We start from the raw sequence: 15,780 nt of genomic DNA, 5'->3' as shown, positions 1-15,780 counted from the left end.
TCTGCACTCTCGTTCAGCATATGACTTCTCTGTCAAGTTTCCTTACCCACTTCCAGGCCTTCCAGCTGAACTGTGCAGTCATGGAGCTCTCGAACCATTAGAACCTGTTGACTTTCAGCTCCCAATCTCATGAGACAGCAATTCTGGAGACCGTACCTTCAAAAAGATATAAACAGATTGGAGTCGGTCTAGAGCAGGGTTGTCCGACGTCGGTCCTCGAGGACTGCAATCCAGTCGGGTTTTCAGGATTTACCCAATGAATTTGCATGAAATCTATTTGCATGCACTGCTTCCATTGTGTACAAATAGATCTCGTGCATATTCATTTGGGAAATCCTGAAAACCTGACCTGGTAAGGGCCGAGGTTGGACACTCCTGGTCTAGAAGAAGGCTACTAAAATGACACATGGTCTTCGTCATAAGGCGTATGGGGACAGACTTAAAAATCTCAATATGTATAATCTTGAGGAAAGGCGGCAGAGGGGAGATATGATAGAGATGTTTGAATACCTACGTGATGTAAATGCGCATGAGTCGAGAGGAAACTGCAATGAGAGGGCATAGGATGAAATTAAGAGGTGATAGGCTCCAATGTAATTTGAGGAAATACTTTTCTTCAGAAAGTAGTTGCATGGAACAGTCTCCCGGAAGAAGAGGTGGAGAGAAAGACTGTGTCTGAATACAAGAAAGCCTGGGATAAGCATGTGGGATATCTTAGAGAGAGAGGAAGAGATAATGGTTACTGCGGATGGGCAGCTCTATGACCTCACAATGTAGGCGCACAGAGCCTTAGCCTATAGGAAGAGGAGATGCAAATGTTAAGATCCTTAGCCAATAGGGAGAGGAAGAGATAATGGTTTCTGCGGATGGGCAGCTCTATGACCTCACAATGTAGGCGCACAGAGCCTTAGCCTCTAGGAAGAGGAGATGCAAATGTTAAGATCCTTAGCCAATAGGGAGAGGAGGAGATAATGGTTACTGCGGATGGGCAGCTCTGTGACCTCACAATGTAGGCGCACAGAGCCTTAGCCTATAGGAAGAGGAGATGCAAATGTTAAGATCCTTAGCCAATAGGGAGAGGAGGAGATAATGGTTACTGCAGATGGGCAGACTAGATGGGCCATTTGGCCTTTATCTGCCATCGTGTTTCTATGAGGGAAGGAGGGGAAGATATGTGTGAGAGAGAGAAGGAGAGGGGCAAGTAGGAGAGGTGAGAAAGGAGGCAGCAGACTGGCTGCAGTCCTTTCTAGATGTAGAGGCAGGCATTTTTTAAAATCTACGTTAATTCATTGGGTATGACACTGGAGGACCTTTCCAGACTAGCACAAAACACACGAGTCGATGGTACCTAACAACAATAGACCTCTATATAGTTACAGAAGTTTGCACTGTTTAATTTTCTTCCTTGCCATTCGATACCTTTTATTACATTCTAGATATTATGATATGTGTGACCTGCAACTATTTTGCTGATCCGTCTTTCTGCATGTTGGCAGACAATTAAGGACTCTGACCTCGCCCTACTCCACCCCACCCACTTCACTCTTCCCAAACAGCTGAGCCACAACTTCCTGTGGTAGAACCTAAGTAAAATCAGGGCTTAAATTCAGGTTAGGCGTTAGGGAAGAACTTCCTGGCTAGAGCTGGAACCAGTTACCTGAGGAACTGGTAGAATCTTGTGTTGCAGGTTTGCGTGAGTTACTTAAAACTTGTATCTGTTTGGTTTGCCTACCAAACAGTACGGTACCTCTAGTGCAGGGATCTCAAAGTCCCTCCTTGAGGGCCACAATCCAGTTGGGTTTTCAGGATTTCCCCAATGAATATGCATTGAAAGCAATGTATGCACATAGATCTCATGCATATTCATTGGGGAAATCCTGAAAACCCGACTGGATTGCGACCCTCAAGGAGGGACTTTGAGATCCCTGCACTAGAGGTACCGTTGGAGCCCACAGCTTATGTAGGGAGATGATCCCTAGTACTCTCTTGCAACCCTGTGTTTTTGTCATTTTTGTTTAGGGGTGGGGGGGGGCGACCATCCTTGGTGGGGGCACCTCTCTGCTCTCCCATGCCACGCTCATGCCCTCACTTTCCTGCTCCCCGTACCTCTTGAAATTTCTTCCGGGACATGGGGCCAGGAAGTGATGTCAGAGGGAAAGCTAACGCTGGCATGAGCAGGAGGCTGAAGAAGCTGCTCGAGTTGGCGAAGATTTAAAGAGGTATGGAGTGTGTATGGGAAGGGAGTGTGTGGTTGGGGGGGGGGACGTTTCACTGTCCCAGGTGCCTCCTACCCTCACTACCCCACTGCTGCTGTTTAACCCAAGCTCTGCAGTTCATTGGGGATATGATGTTCTATAACCTTGCCCTCCCCTAGTACCTTTCTCTATAACATATGCCCTAGTTTGAAGAGCCTCTTGGATTGTTTAGGTGACATGTCTGAGCTACTTCCCTTGAGCCAAAATTACTTTTAGTTAAAATTCTTTTATGGAGATTCCAGTTCTTATTTTTGGTGCTGTGGTAAGCTCTAAATGCATTCCCATAGAAATGTTAGCTTCCTGTTGAGGAAGACGAGGTAAAGATAGAGGGGCGCTCCCGTGTTCAGCCTTCAGCTCCTTTGTTTCAAGACCAGTTAAGCAAGTCCAGAATTTACCATTCTTAGACCTACATGGGGAAGGGCCAGGGTCTGATTTCCGTCTCTGACAATGCACCTCTCTTTTGCCGTTCTGCATGTTCGCCCGCATACCTTACCCTGTTCGTCAGAGATGTCCCTGCCTGTGTCATCTCCTCCCACCTTTAGCTATTATCGGAACCTCTAGTCAACCTTTGTACCCTCTGCGGGAAGTCAGAGATAACAGGGGAGGGGTGAGCAAAGTGAAAAGTAAACCAATTCCCTGTGAGTCATAAATACCACCAAACTAAGACTCGGTAAGCCCCTTCCAGCCCAAGATGTCCACTCTGATGTTCATTCTGCTGCCCCTCAATATCTCTCCTCTCTTCTCTCTCCTTATACACCTCCCAGAGAACTCTGTTCCTCAGATAAGCTGCTTTTAGCTGTACCCTTCTTCTCCTCTACCAAGTCCAGACTTCGTTCCTTTTATCCAGCTGCCCCCTATGCCTGGAATAAATTACCCGAGTTTGTCCGCCAAGCCCCTTCCCTTACCTTGTTTAAAAGCGGGCTGAAAACCCACCTTTTTGGTTATAGCCTTCAATCCATAACCCTACTCCCCTCTGCCCTCCAACCCAGCCAGCTGATTAACCGTTCCCCTTAACTGTTTCCATGATATCCTGTTTGTCTGTCTTGTCTGTTTAGATGGTAAGCTCTTTGGAGCAGGGACTGTCTTCTTTGTGACTCTGTACAGCACTGCGTTCGTCTGATAGCGCTATAGAAACAATTTCCAGTAGAAGTGTGAAGAGTTTCAGTCTTTGGGAAGCAGAGCTGAGATTGTGATGTCACAATGCCTCATTCCACCAATAAGAGCCAACCTCATCAGTGAGGTCACAATGGCTTGATTGTCCCTGCTCCCCTCAGCCCTCCAACCCAGCCAGTAGATTAACTGTTCCCCTTAACTGTTTCCATGACATCCTGTTTGTCAGTCTTGTCTGTTTAGATTGTAAGCTCTTTGGAGCAGGGACTGTCTTCTTTGTGACTCTGTACAGCACTGCGTTCGTCTGATAGCGCTATAGAAACAATTCCCAGTAGAAGTGTGAAGAGTTTCAGTCTTTGGGAAGCAGAGCTGAGATTGTGATGTCATAATGCCTCATTCCACCAATAAGAGTCAACCTCACCAGTGAGGTCACAATGGCTCGATTGTCCTGTACTCCCCTCTGCCCTTCAACCCAGCCAGCTGATTAACCGTTCCCCTTAACTGCATCCATGATATCCTGTTTATCAGTCTTGTCTGTTTAGATTGTATGTATTTTTATTTGGCTGCAATCATGTGGTTGCCGCCACAAAGAGACTGAAAAGCAAATAATGGGGAAAATAAAAAGGCCTAAAACCCCAAAAGGAGAAAATCATGAAGATATTCTAAACCCAGCAAGCTTTTTTTTTCCCCCTCTAGGTCGGCAGTATCTCCAACATTTAAATACCCTTAAGAAAACAAGCCTCAGATCTTCAGCGGTGACCTTCCTCTGCCCTCTTCGAGACATCTTTGATGTACAGTTTTATTTATATTTTAATTGCGCTACATGTTTGAACTCTGCTCAGTCCCGTCCTAGTACATCACTACAGAAAAAGTGAAATGGAAATTTAGGATGGGGGTCATGGTTCTGAATTTTGTGAAGTTCCTTGGAAGGGACTTGGAGGTGTGTGCTTGAGGATTTCATCTGGCAGCACAAAGACATTTAAATTCAGAGGACAGGATATTTACTTTTGCCTGTCCCACCCTCTGAAATACTATACCGTCGTCCTTTCATGAAGAATATTCCTTAGAGCAGTGGTCTCAAACTCGCGGCCCGCCAAGTACTATTTTGCGGCCCGCAGTCTGTACTAGTGTTTGTATTAGTGCTGCCCGCTCTTTGCAATGTTCTCTGGCTTCCCCCCTGGCCTCCCACACTTACCTTCAGATAATTACCGCAGCCTGCAGAGAGGATCGCCGGTGCTGTAGCGATCCTTGCAGGCTGCCATCGTCCTCAGCAGCACATTCCATCTGCCGTGATCCTGCCCGACGTCAGAGCAGGGGCCGGACCGCGGCAGAGGGAACGTGCTGCGGAGGCCGATGGCAGCCTGTGAGGAATGCTACAGCACTGGCGATGCACTCCGCAGGCTGTGGTAATTAGCTGAAACTAAGACCGGGAGGCCAGGGGGGAAGCTGGAAGTCACCGCAAAGAAGGGGGGGGAACATGCAGGCCTTTGGGGGGGAGGGGAAGATTTATAAACTATAGAGTTTTACCTCATGCAAAATTGTCATTTCTTTAATAAGACATTAACTATTTTTTCTGCGGCCCTCCCAGTACCTACAAATCCAAAATGTGGCCCTGCAAAGGGTTTGCGTTTGAGACCATTGCCTTAGAGGCATTAAGAAGAAACTGAAGTTCTTTTTATTTCAAGATGCTTTTGGTGTTTAATATAAGAATAGCCTTACTGAGTCAGACCAATGGTCCATCAAGCCCAGTAGACCGTTCTCACGGTGGCCAATCCAAGTCTCTAGTACCTGGCCAAAACCCAAAGTGTAGCAATATTCCATGCTACCAATACAGGGCCAGCAGTGGCTTCCCCCATGTCTTTCTCAATAACAGACTATGGACTGTACCTCCAGGAACTTGTCCAAACCTTTCTTAAAACCAGCTATGCTATCCGCCCTTACCACAACCTCTGGCAATGCGTTCCAGAGCTTAACTATTCTCTGAGTGAAAAAAGATTTCCTCCTCCTGGTTTTAAAAGTATTTCCCTGCAATTTCATACAAATATTTCCCTGTAACTTCGAGTGTCCCCTAGTCTTTGTCATTTTTGTTGCAGTGAAAAATCGATTCCACTCAGGATTTTGTAGGCTTCAGTCATATCTCTCCCCTCAGCCTTCTCTTTTCCAAGCTGAAGAGCCCTAACTTTTCCAGTCTTTTCTCATCCAAGAGGAGTTCCATCTCCTTTACCATCTTAGTCGCTCTTCTTTGAACCTTTTCTAGCGTCACTGTATCTTTCTTGAGATAAGGAGACCAGAATGGAACGCAATATTCTAGATGAGGGTGCACCATGGAACGATAGAGGCATTATGGGAGGGGAGTGTGTGGCACAGTGGTTAAAGCTACAGCCTCAGCACCCTGGGGTTGTGGGTTCAAACCCACGCTGCTCCTTGTGACCCTGGGCAAGTCACTTAATCCCCCCATTACCCCAGGTACATTAGGTAGATTGTGAGCCCACCGGGACAGACAGGGAAAAATGCTTGAGCACCTGAATAAATTCATGTAAACCGTTCTGAGCTCCCTTGGGAGAACGGTATAGAAAATTGAATAAATAAATAAAAAAAAAAAAAAATAAAAATTATAATATCCTTAGTCTTGTTCACCATCCCTTTTTTAATAATTCCTAGCATCTTGTTTGCTTTTTTGGCTGCCGCCGCACATTGGTGAAAGGTTTCATTGTATTGTCTATGATGAGATCTAGATCTTTTTCTTGGGCGCTAATCCCCAAGGTGGACCCTAGCATCCGGTAATTGTAATTCGGGTTATTCTTCCCAATGTGCATCACTTTGCATTTGTCCACATTAAATTTTATCCGCTGCTTGAACGCCCGGTCTTCCAATTTCCTAAGGTCCGCCTGTCATTTTTCACAATCCGCCTGCGTTTTAACAACTTTGAACAGTTTAGTGTCATCTGCAAATTTAATCACCTCACTCGTCGTTCCAATTTCCAGATCATTTATAAATAAGTTAAATAGCACCGGACCCAGTACAGACCCCTGTGGCACTCCACTGTTTACTCTCTTCCATTGAGAAAAATGACCATTTAACCCTACCCTCTGTTTTCTATCCGATAACCAATTCCTAATCCACAACTGAACTTTTCCACTTAGCCCATGACTCTTTAATTTTCTCTGGAGCCTCTCACGAGGAACTTTATCAAACGCTTTCTGAAAATCTAGATACGCTATATCAACCGGCTCACCTTTATCCACATGTTTATTCACACCTTCAAAGAAGTCCAGCAAATCGGTGAGGAAATTTTTTTTCTCCCTGTTTTTCTGGCACACTGCAATGGGTGTAGATGGATCACTGTTAATTGCATGGTATTATCTTACCTCTGCGTTCCCTGTACTGTTTATGAATGGTGTTCTTTCAGTATTCTGATCATAGGCGTTAGTCAACGGCCATAAAAGCTCCCAGACTGGGCAGTATATCAAAGATTGACTAAACTTGAACTGAGAGCAAAAATAGAACTAAGATTGGTTTTCTCCAATTCAGTCTTGACAAAATATATTAGCCTTCCACCTCTCAACAATCTGGTTATAGACTAGGATGTAGCATGGAGACTATCTTAGCATCTGTTCTCAATGATATACTTTTTGGGGGGGGGTGGATTTATTTGTTTAAAGCAGTGTATTGCAAACTATGTGCCATGGCAGATTCCAGGTGTGCTACGAGATACCCGAGGAGGGAGAGGTGCCAGCTGACTGCTTACAGGATGTGTCTCTCGTGGTGAGAAGCACGTCCTAAAGACCAGTGGTATTCAACCCAGTCCTCGGGGACTACCTGGCCAGTCGGGTTTTCAAAGTCTGTCATCCATATTCATTGCGGATATCCTGAAAACCCGACTGGCCAGATGGTCCCTGAGGACTGGGTTGAATACCACTGCTATACCAGCGGATGGTCGCCGGACTCAAGGGTCTCTCATACGAAGAAAGACTGGGCAAACTGCAGCTCTATACCCTAGAGGAGCGCAGGGAAAGGGGTGACATGATTGAGACATTTAAGTACGTCACAGGTCGTGTCGAGGTGGAAAACGATATATTCTTTCCCAAGGGACCCTCGGTCACAAGGGGGCACCCGCTCAAACTCAGAGGAGGGAAATTTAGTGGTGACACCAGGAAGTATTTCTTCACGGAAAGGGTGGTAGATCACTGGAACAAACTTCCGGTGCAGGTGATCAAGGCCACCAGCGTGCTCGACTTTAAGAATAAATGGGACATCCATGTGGGATCCCTACGAGGGTCGAGTTAAGGAACTAGGTCACTAGCACTCAGACTCAATGGGGTGGGTCAATAGAGTGGGCAGACTTGATGGGCTGTGGCCCTTTTCTGCCGTCATCTTTCTATGTTTCTATGCTATAGACAGTCAGCCAGCGCCAGTGCCTCTGCTGCTATCCGCACCTCTCCCGCTCTAGAACCCCGCCACCAGCAGCAATAGGAGTCTTGGGGCCGTGGCTGGAGCACACCCACGCATGCGTGGGCGTCCACATGACATCAAGCATGCGCGTGATGTCATCTCTGCGATGTCCGCGCACTTCCGGATGCCCTTCAGCCATGAGCCCGCATTTAGTGTGCCGCAGCTTTAAAAAGTTTAAGAACATAAGAAGTTGCCTCCGCTGAGTCAGACCAGAGGTCCATCCTGCCCAGCGGTCCGCTCCCGTGGCGGCCCATCAGGCCTAATTGCCTGAACAGTGTCCCTGACTAATTTTGTAACTGCCTCTAATCCTATCCCTATTACCTACCTCTACTCCTATCTGTCCTCTCTGAAACTCCTTCATCTATCCCCCCTAGAAACTCTCTACTCCTACGCTGACGACATCCTCATCCTCCTCGAGACCGACTCGAACCTCTCTAACCTCGCTGAGAACATATCCACATGTATTACGAACCTCCAATCCTGGGCCCAATCTACAAATGAAACTGAATGAGTCCAAAACAAAACTACTTTGGCTCGGTCCAATTTCAGATCATTTACCCACCTCCATCCCACTACCTTCCGGCCCCACTCTTCAGCTTGAGTTTTCAAGCAAAGTCCTAGGCATCATTTTAGACTCCTCTCTCTCCTTCAATGATCACCTCAACTCCTGCTTCTTTAGCCTCCATATGTTGAGGAAAGTAAGATCCTGCTTTCATCATTCTCATTTCGCCATCCTCGTTCAATCCACCATCCTCTCTAAACTGGACTACTGCAACTCCATCTATATAAGCCTAACTAAGAAAAACCTCCATAGACTTCAGCTAATTCAGAACGCCGCGGCCAAGCTTATTTTCGCAAAAGGCAAGTTCGATCACGTCTCCCCACTCCTCTCCAAGCTTCACTGGCTCCCAGTATACTCCAGAGTCCTCTATAAATGTGCCTGCATAGCCTTTAAGATTCTACATGGCGTCCTCCCTCCCGTTATCCCACTCTTCTGGAATTCCTCAAACCCACTCTCCACTAGATCCTGCCAAAAACTAAAACTATCTTTCCCATCTTCAAAAGGTATATCCCGCACAGGAAAACTTGGAACATCCCTCCCCTTTAGAACCACAGAACTCTGGAACAACCTCTCATTCCCACTCAGAAATTCTAGCTCCCTCCAATCCTTCCGCAAACACTTGAAAACTTGGCTCTTTTCAAAAATCTAATCTCCTCCCGTTATCTAGTACCCTGTTCCCTCTCTATCTTCTCAGTCCCTCTCCTATATCCCTTTGTAGTTCCTTTCCTCGCAACCTCTGTAAACCGTGCCGAGCTCTGCGCTTGCGGAGATGGTGCGGTATACAAACCTAAGGTTTAGTTTAGTTTAGTTTACCCCTTGATCCCTTTGTCCTCCAGGTACCTGTCCAGACCCTCTTTGAAGCCCTGTAGCGTGCTTCTGCTTATCACATCCTCCGATAGCGCGTTCCATGTATCCACCACCCTCTGGGTGAAAAAGAACTTCCTGGCGTTTGTTCTAAACCTTTCCCCTTTCAATTTCTCTGAGTGCCCCCTTGTACTTGTGGTTCCCCGTAATTTGAAAAATCTGTGTGTGTTATAATCGGCGTAAACTTTCTCGCCTTAGATACTGGTTCATATTTACGCCGAGTTTTACTAAACTGCAGAAGAAGTTCTTACCACGGGCCGGCGAGGTAAATGTGCTCACACTCAAAGGAAATGAATGATCTTCGGAGCATTTACCTCACTCTCCCACGGCCTAGTAAAAGGAACCCTAAATTAGTTATATCGTGGTTAAAAATAAACTTTGCGAATGATATGCATTGTAAACTTGATCAAGGCTATATTGCCCTTGCGATATTTGTAAATCTGTCAGCTGCTTTTGATCTTGATCATTTGTTATTGATTTCCTGCCTTGCCTCACTTGCTCTGTCTGACATAGTTCTTCAGTAGGTTAAGCCATTCCTACTGGATAGCACTTGTATAGAGTTTTATTATATCCTTAGCTACATTGAGTTCTAAGTAGAGAATGACATAGGGACAAATTTATCCCCATCCCCATAGGAACTCAATTCCCCCTTATATAGAAACATAGAAATAGACGGCAGATAAGGGCCACGGCCCATCAAGTCTGCCCACCCCAATGACCCTCCCTATCTATCTTTGCAGATAGATCCCACATGTCTATCCCATTTGGCCTTAAAATCAGGCACGCTGCTGGCCTCAATAACCAGAAGTGGAAGGCCATTCCAGCGATCAACCACCCTTTCAGCGAAGAAGAACTTCCTAGTGTCCCCGTGCAGTTTCCCGCCCCTGATTTTCCACGGATGCCCCCTTGTTGCCGCGGGACCCTTGAAAAAGAAGATATCTTCCTCCGCCTCGATGCGGCCCGTGAGATACTTGAATGTCTCGATCATATCTCCCCTCTCTCTACGTTCCTTGAGTGAGTAGAGCTGCAACTTCCCTAACCGCTCCTCGTACGGGAACTCCTTGAGTCCCAAGACCATCCTGGTGGCCATTCTCTGGACCGATTCCAGTCTCAGCACATCCTTGCGGTAATGCGGCCTCCAGAATTGCACACAGTACTCCAGGTGCGGTCTCACCATGGATCTATACAGTGGCATAATGACTTACGGTTTACGGTTCCCGTGGATTTTGCCGTTGTCCCTGTCCCGTTCCTGTAAGCTGTGCCTTAACCGCACAAGCCTCGAATGCTTATGATTTTAAAGTGTTTGAGGCTTGTGCAGATGAGGACGGAGCTTTCAGGAATGGGACAGGAAAAGAACTTGCAGGGACGGGAAAACGAGTTCCCGCGGGGACAGGGAAAAATTTGTCCCCGTGTCATTCTCTAGTTCTAAGCTTCTTCCTTGGGGTACTCCAAGGATCTGTTTAATCTCATGAGTTTTTTTTAGCAACTATCGTTCAAGCATTCCCTATTGCTTTTCATTTCTGTGCAAATAATATTCTGTCACTTCGTTACACTGGTCCAGACAGTCCCGATGTCTCACGTCTGCAACTGATCTTGATTCTGTAGTACGTTGGGTCATGCAACCACTGCCTTGTTCTCAGTAACAAGACGACTTGTTGCCTGCTGGCTTACCAGTTGTCCATCCTGACCATTTTTTTGATCTTCCCATTCTTGGTACTATTACAACCCCGGCTGACTCTTCCTTTCAATATTTAGGGATAACCCTTGACTCAGTTCTCTTCTGCCACAGATAACATAACATAAAAACTTCCTTCTATACCACAATGCCGTTAAGTTCTGTGCGGTTTACAAAAGAAAATTGAATTACAGTTAGTGAAAGTTTGTTACAGTTATCCAGATAGGCAGGTTATGTTCAAATATATTTTATTGAGCTCAACAAAATCAATAAACAAGAAACAACCAAGTACAAGCAAGCTCAGCAATTTTGATAACAAAACCCAACCCCACAGAGAACAACTCCCCATGAAAACCCCCGCGTCCCAACACAACCCTTCCCAAAATAAATAACCCCCCCCCCCCCCGGGGTCCTCCTTCCAAGTACATCACATCTAGAGAAATTTATAGAGTTTAGGCAAAGAAAACAAAATACAGAGATTAGCAGTTCAGTAAACGACTTCGGGCCAGTGGTGTCATAGTCATCCAAAATGGTTCCCAAGTACGGTTCCCAAGTACGGTTCCCAAGTACGTGTCGAGGTGGAAAACGATATATTCTTTCCCAAGGGACCCTCGGTCACAAGGGGGCACCCGCTCAAACTCAGAGGAGGAAAATTTAGTGGTGACACCAGGAAGTATTTCTTCACAGAAAGGGTGGTAGATCACTGGAACAGACTTCCGGTGCAGGTGATCAAGGCCACCAGCGTGCTCGACTTCAAGAATAAATGGGATATCCACGTGGGATACCTATGAAGGTCGAGTAAAGGAACTAGGTCATTAGCATTCAGACTTAATGGGGTGGGTCAATAGAGTGGGCAGACTTGATGGGCTGTGGCCCTTTTCTGCCGTCATCTTTCTATGTTTCTATGAAAAACCCGGCCTGGGAGAGAAGAAAGGTCCAACACATCCCTCCATTCCCACATCAAGAGGGTAATCATTCGACATCGCCAAAGAGAGAAATCTGGAGCAGTATCTTCAAGCCATTGCAGCAAAATACACTTCAGGGCCACCAAGACAGTCCATTTTAGGAAAGCCGCAGCTCCCCGCACACGAGGGAAATAGTGTGGTACAGTTCCAAACAGTAGCAAAGGGGAGCGGCGAATGGTAATTTTCCAAATGCGCTCCACAAAGACAAAAACAGCATCCCCAAAAGCTTGAACATTAGGGCATGTCCAAAACATGTGTCCCAATCCCGCTTCTGGAACGTGGCATCTGAGACAGGCAGCAGTTTCACGAAGGCGGGATAAATAAGACCTCTTTGGAGAGATGTACATACGGAAAACCAACTTATAGTGTTGTTCCCAGCCTGCAAAAGCACATCATCCGGCAAATCTACAGCAAGGTCATGAGCCCAAGCCTCCCGTAAGTTGGAATGGTCAAACAAGGGGGACTCATCCTTCAAATGGCGATGATGGAATTGAAGCGGGACTGGAAGTTGAGAACCAATAGTGAAAGCTGTAGAAAGCACCTTGTGACAAGAGGCATTCAAAGAACTGGAAGGTAAAGAAGAAATGTAATGATGAAGTTGCATATAAGCAAAATAATCAGTGGGGGGGGGGGAGACCGAATTCCTCTTGCAACTGTGCAAAAGGCTTAATTTTCAGATAGGCAGGTTATAAATACAGTAATTTTAAATAAATCAATCCAGGAATTTAGTAAACAAAATACGTTTTTAGGTCTCTCCTGAAATGTTGGCAGATGCTAGACGTTCCAATGAAACATTAAAACCCTGTCCCAAGATGCTGCCTGATAGGACAAGAGACAGTGATGATATTTTAAAAAATTGAACCCTTAACCGATGAGAAGACAAAGAAAGCAACTGGTCTCTTTATTTTGAGACCGCTCCATTTGATCGGAAGCTATTTCAATAAAGATTCCTTCCACTCTTATTCTTTTCCTTATTCCCTTATTTCTCAACTTCCCTGTTGCAATATTGTTTACGCTGGCATCTCCAAGTCCACCTTGAAGAGACCACAAACGTCACAGAATAACAATTCATTTGTTGTATCATGCACGTAAGTTAGATCACGGCGCTCCTCTACTCGAGAAATATCATTGGCTTTCTGTTGTTTCGTGTTGAATTTAAAAAAATTTTCTTCCTCATCTTTTAAAGCCTTTTAGAATGGGCATTCCTCAATATTTTAAATTCCCTAATTATTCCACAGACACTTAGGTCACTCAATGACCAGCGTCTGGTACTTTCTAGGTTTAGGTTTGCCTGGGTTTTTTTTCCATGGCTCCCGACCTATAGAATTCCCTACCACCGACTATTCATAACCTTAAACGGTTTAAATCTGAATTGAAAATGTGACTTTTCAGCAGGCCTGCCCTGCTTAGTTCTGTCATAGAGATAACATCAGTTCCTGTTCTTTTTGCCTTTTCTTTCTTTTTTTTTTCCCTTCTGTGTGAATTGTCTCAATGTGCGTGCCTTTTCGTATTCACTATTGTAGGTCTTTTCTCTAATTTGTGTGTTAGACCAGTGTTCTTCAACCACCGGTCCATGGACCGGTATCGGTCCACAGGGCCGGCATGTGTATCGGGCCCAAAACTGTGTTCTTCAACTGCTGGTCCACAGTGCGATCGATGCATTGTTAATAAGATTATATTGTGTGTGTATATATATGAAAAATGAATGGAAAAAATAGTGTTACAATTAGGACTATGGGGGCAGGGTCTGGGGTGGAGATTGAGTAGAGATGGGCGGGGTCTGACCCACGACTTAGCCCAGTGTTCTTCAACCGCCGGTCTGCGGACCGATGCCGGTCCACAAAATAATTATTTTATTTCTGCCGGTCCATAGGTGTAAAAAGGTTGAAGAGCACGGACCGATGCCGGTCCACAAAATAATTATTTTATTTCTGCCGGTCCATAGGTGTAAAAAGGTTGAAGAGCACCGTGTTAGACTATCAGTCGTCTGTCCCTGCCAGTCAAACTTGTGCAGTATAGTACATCTCAAATAAATAAACTGTATTTCCAGAAAGCCTGGGATGGGCACAGAGGGCCCTGAGCAGTTGAATAAGGGGGTCATGAGATTAAATTGAGATCTGCGGGCGGGAAGGGATCTACAGTGTTGCAAGAAGGGAGAACAGGCAGAGACTGGCGGTAGCCTGGAGTTCTCCTCTGTTGGTTTTAGTTATTCATCTAATACTCAGTCAAAAAATTGGTTTTCTTTAAATGATATGATAGATACGTTTAAATACCTACGTGGTGTGAATCGAGCCTTTCATTTGAAAGGAAGCTCTGGAATGAGCGAGCATGGGATGAAGTTAAGAGGTGATAGGCTCAGGAGTAATCTAAGGAAATCCTTTTTGACAGAAAGGGTGGTAGATGCATGGGACAGTCTCCCGGAAGAGGTGGTGGCGACAGAGACTGTGTCTGAATTAAAGAAAGCCTGGGATCTCTTAGAGAAAGGAGGAGATAGTGGATGCTGCCGATGGGCCATTTGGCCTTTATGTGCCATCATGTTTCTGTGTTTCTAAATGTTTCATTTGCAGTGCAAGCTGTTTCACTTTGCCATCTTCTTTCTCCTAAACAAAGCCTCATCTGCATCATCGACGGCAAACCCCGGGCCGGATGCAGAGCAGGCCTGGCCGCAGAGCACAGGGGAGGAGGAGCTTCAGCTACAGCTGGCGCTGGCAATGAGTAAAGAAGAAGCCGAGCAGGTGAGGGCTGGGCTGGGAGGGCTTTTTGTAGCAGTTACAAATGTGCCATTAGTAGCCTCTGCTAGCTGACCTCTGACATTTTAAAGCACAACATTCACATCTTGTGGTTTGTCCAGTCGTAGGTAGAAATGAGAGCTTCAGGTCATGCTGTGGCCACTAGAGGGCATTGTTGCCCTACAGGAAGGTTCCCGCTGTGCTCCCCTCCCCCAAATTGGGATTTGAAGTATTTTTATGGCCTGTTTTTCTAAGACTAGTTTCATTAAGACCCAGGTGTGATCTAATCTTTGTGCCAACCTTTTGAGCTCCTGGTACAAGGATTCTCACAGGCCATTAGTCACTTGGTAAGAGAGAAGATGGGCAGCTGGTCAAGAAATGGTTTTCACTAGTGTTGATTGAACGCCTTACTGTGAGATGTTGGGGATTAGGAGCATAGGTATCAGTTCTGCGAGTACCTGAAGATCCCTTAATATTGAGAAACTCCACTGTGTTTAGGAAGTTGAGGGGGGGGTGGAGTCTCAGGCTAAGTTTGCTACATCTTGTCCTGTAGCTCCTAATAAAGGCAAAACATCTCTAGGACAGATCCTGGGGTTCCAGGTTCCAAATTATTTCTTATATATCGTCCTTGAGATCTGAAATTTCTGGTATTGGCCTGGAGGGGATACACTCACATTTGTTTAGCCTTGATTGTGCTTCCCATTGAATAAGATGAGATCATGTGACCCTCTAAAGCAAACCCACAGGCTGCTAGCCATCACTCGTACCCTGCAGCCCTCTGCAAGGGTGTTTAGATCTTTCAAACCTAGGTCAATATAACACCCTTAGTAAAGATCTGTATCTGTTCAAGGCAAGCAGCCATGCCCGTCTGTTTCTCCACCCTTTTCCTTCATCATTGCTGTCTATGATATCCTGGTCCAAAGAAGTTGCCTCTCCCTCCTCCCCCCACAAATGAAAGCTAACTCGGAAAGCTCACTGGAGGGGGTTCATGTCAGCAGTACAGGGGCCCATCGCCTCCAAAGTGCCCCTATACTGGTGACATGAACTTTTCTGAGTCATTTCTCATTTGAGGGAGAGGGCAACTTCTCAGTTGACCTCCACAGTCGATGGGAAGCTGCGGCAAGGACTTCAAATTCTGAAGTTTGTGTCTCGTGCTGCTCCCTCCTTC

The 15,780-nt window shown here is 45.9% G+C and overlaps 1 protein-coding gene across 5 annotated transcripts in view; it reads left to right on the top strand.

The window, feature by feature from the left end:
- EPN1 (epsin 1) overlaps nt 1–15,780 on the top strand; it is a 60,688-nt gene that overhangs the window by 22,458 nt on the left and 22,450 nt on the right. For all 5 annotated transcript variants that reach the window (XM_033960629.1, XM_033960631.1, XM_033960627.1 and 2 more), the window contains exon 4: nt 14,494–14,618. In XM_033960629.1, coding sequence (XP_033816520.1) covers nt 14,494–14,618 — 125 coding nt within the window. The remainder of the gene's footprint in view (nt 1–14,493; nt 14,619–15,780) is intronic.

Source organism: Geotrypetes seraphini, chromosome 10 (assembly GCF_902459505.1).
Source record: "Geotrypetes seraphini chromosome 10, aGeoSer1.1, whole genome shotgun sequence".
Classification (NCBI taxonomy): Eukaryota; Metazoa; Chordata; class Amphibia; order Gymnophiona; family Dermophiidae; genus Geotrypetes; species Geotrypetes seraphini.
Note: the sequence above shows the minus strand (reverse complement) of the source record. Positions and strands in the feature narration are given on the sequence as shown.